This window comes from Antrostomus carolinensis, unplaced genomic scaffold (assembly GCF_000700745.2).
Source record: "Antrostomus carolinensis isolate BGI_N321 unplaced genomic scaffold, ASM70074v2 scaffold45596, whole genome shotgun sequence".
Classification (NCBI taxonomy): Eukaryota; Metazoa; Chordata; class Aves; order Caprimulgiformes; family Caprimulgidae; genus Antrostomus; species Antrostomus carolinensis.
Genome location: NW_010324783.1, coordinates 1 through 808, shown reverse-complemented (window position 1 = coordinate 808; position 808 = coordinate 1). Strand labels below are relative to the sequence as shown.

The 808-nt window shown below is 47.3% G+C and overlaps 1 protein-coding gene across 1 annotated transcript; it reads left to right on the top strand.

Annotated features, from left to right (window-relative positions):
* Positions 1-358: 358 nt before the first annotated feature.
* On the top strand, positions 359-799 carry HOXB7 (homeobox B7; the record flags this gene model as incomplete). The annotated part of the gene is made up of 1 exon (XM_010171020.1): positions 359-799. A coding segment is annotated over exon 1 (400 nt), but the record flags the coding sequence as incomplete, so codon positions are not given.
* Positions 800-808: the final 9 nt, after the last annotated feature.

The following is an 808-nucleotide window of genomic DNA, read 5'->3' as shown; positions in this document are numbered from 1 at the left end:
CCCTCACACCCCCCCAATCTCTGCTTTTCTCTTTCTTCCCTCGGTTTCAGCTCTAAAACTGATTACAGGTTGCTTATCGACTCCAGCACAATTTCACCCTTTCCAGCATAGATCTTGGAGGGTTTTTATAGCTCATCAATTATTTATCATATTTGATAAATCCAACAGCACTCCAATTTTTTTTTTTTTTTTTTATTTTTTTTTTTTTTTTTTTGCCCCCGAGGAGGGGGCGGGCGGCGATTGGCGCCGCTGGAGCCACGTGCCCCCGCGTCACATGGGCCGGGAGGAAAAAGGGCTCTTTTTTGGTGTAAATCTGGACTCTTAATTCCGTAATATATCACGGTACCTCGTAAAAACCGACACTAAAACGTCCCGACCTACAAATCACCCGGCCAAATTATGAGTTCATTGTATTATGCGAATGCTTTATTTTCCAAATATCAAGCCGCAAGTTCGGTTTTCCCATCCGGAGTCTTTCCCGAACAAACTTCTTGTGCTTTTGCTTCCAACACCCAACGAACGGGTTATGGGGCCGGATCCACGTCTCCCTTCGCCGCTTCCATGCCCGGGCTCTACTCCACCGGCAGCACCGTTCACCCCCAACCCCCCAACATCTATTCCTCCGGTTACAGCTTGGAACCCGGTTCTTTCAACATGCACTGTTCCCCATTTGAACAAAATCTTTCCATGATGTGTCCGGGAGATGCTTCCAAGCAAAATTGCAACAAAACGGAGCAGAGAGACTCAGATTTGCAAAGCGACAGTAATTTCCGTATCTACCCCTGGATGAGGAGCACAGGTAAGTCCC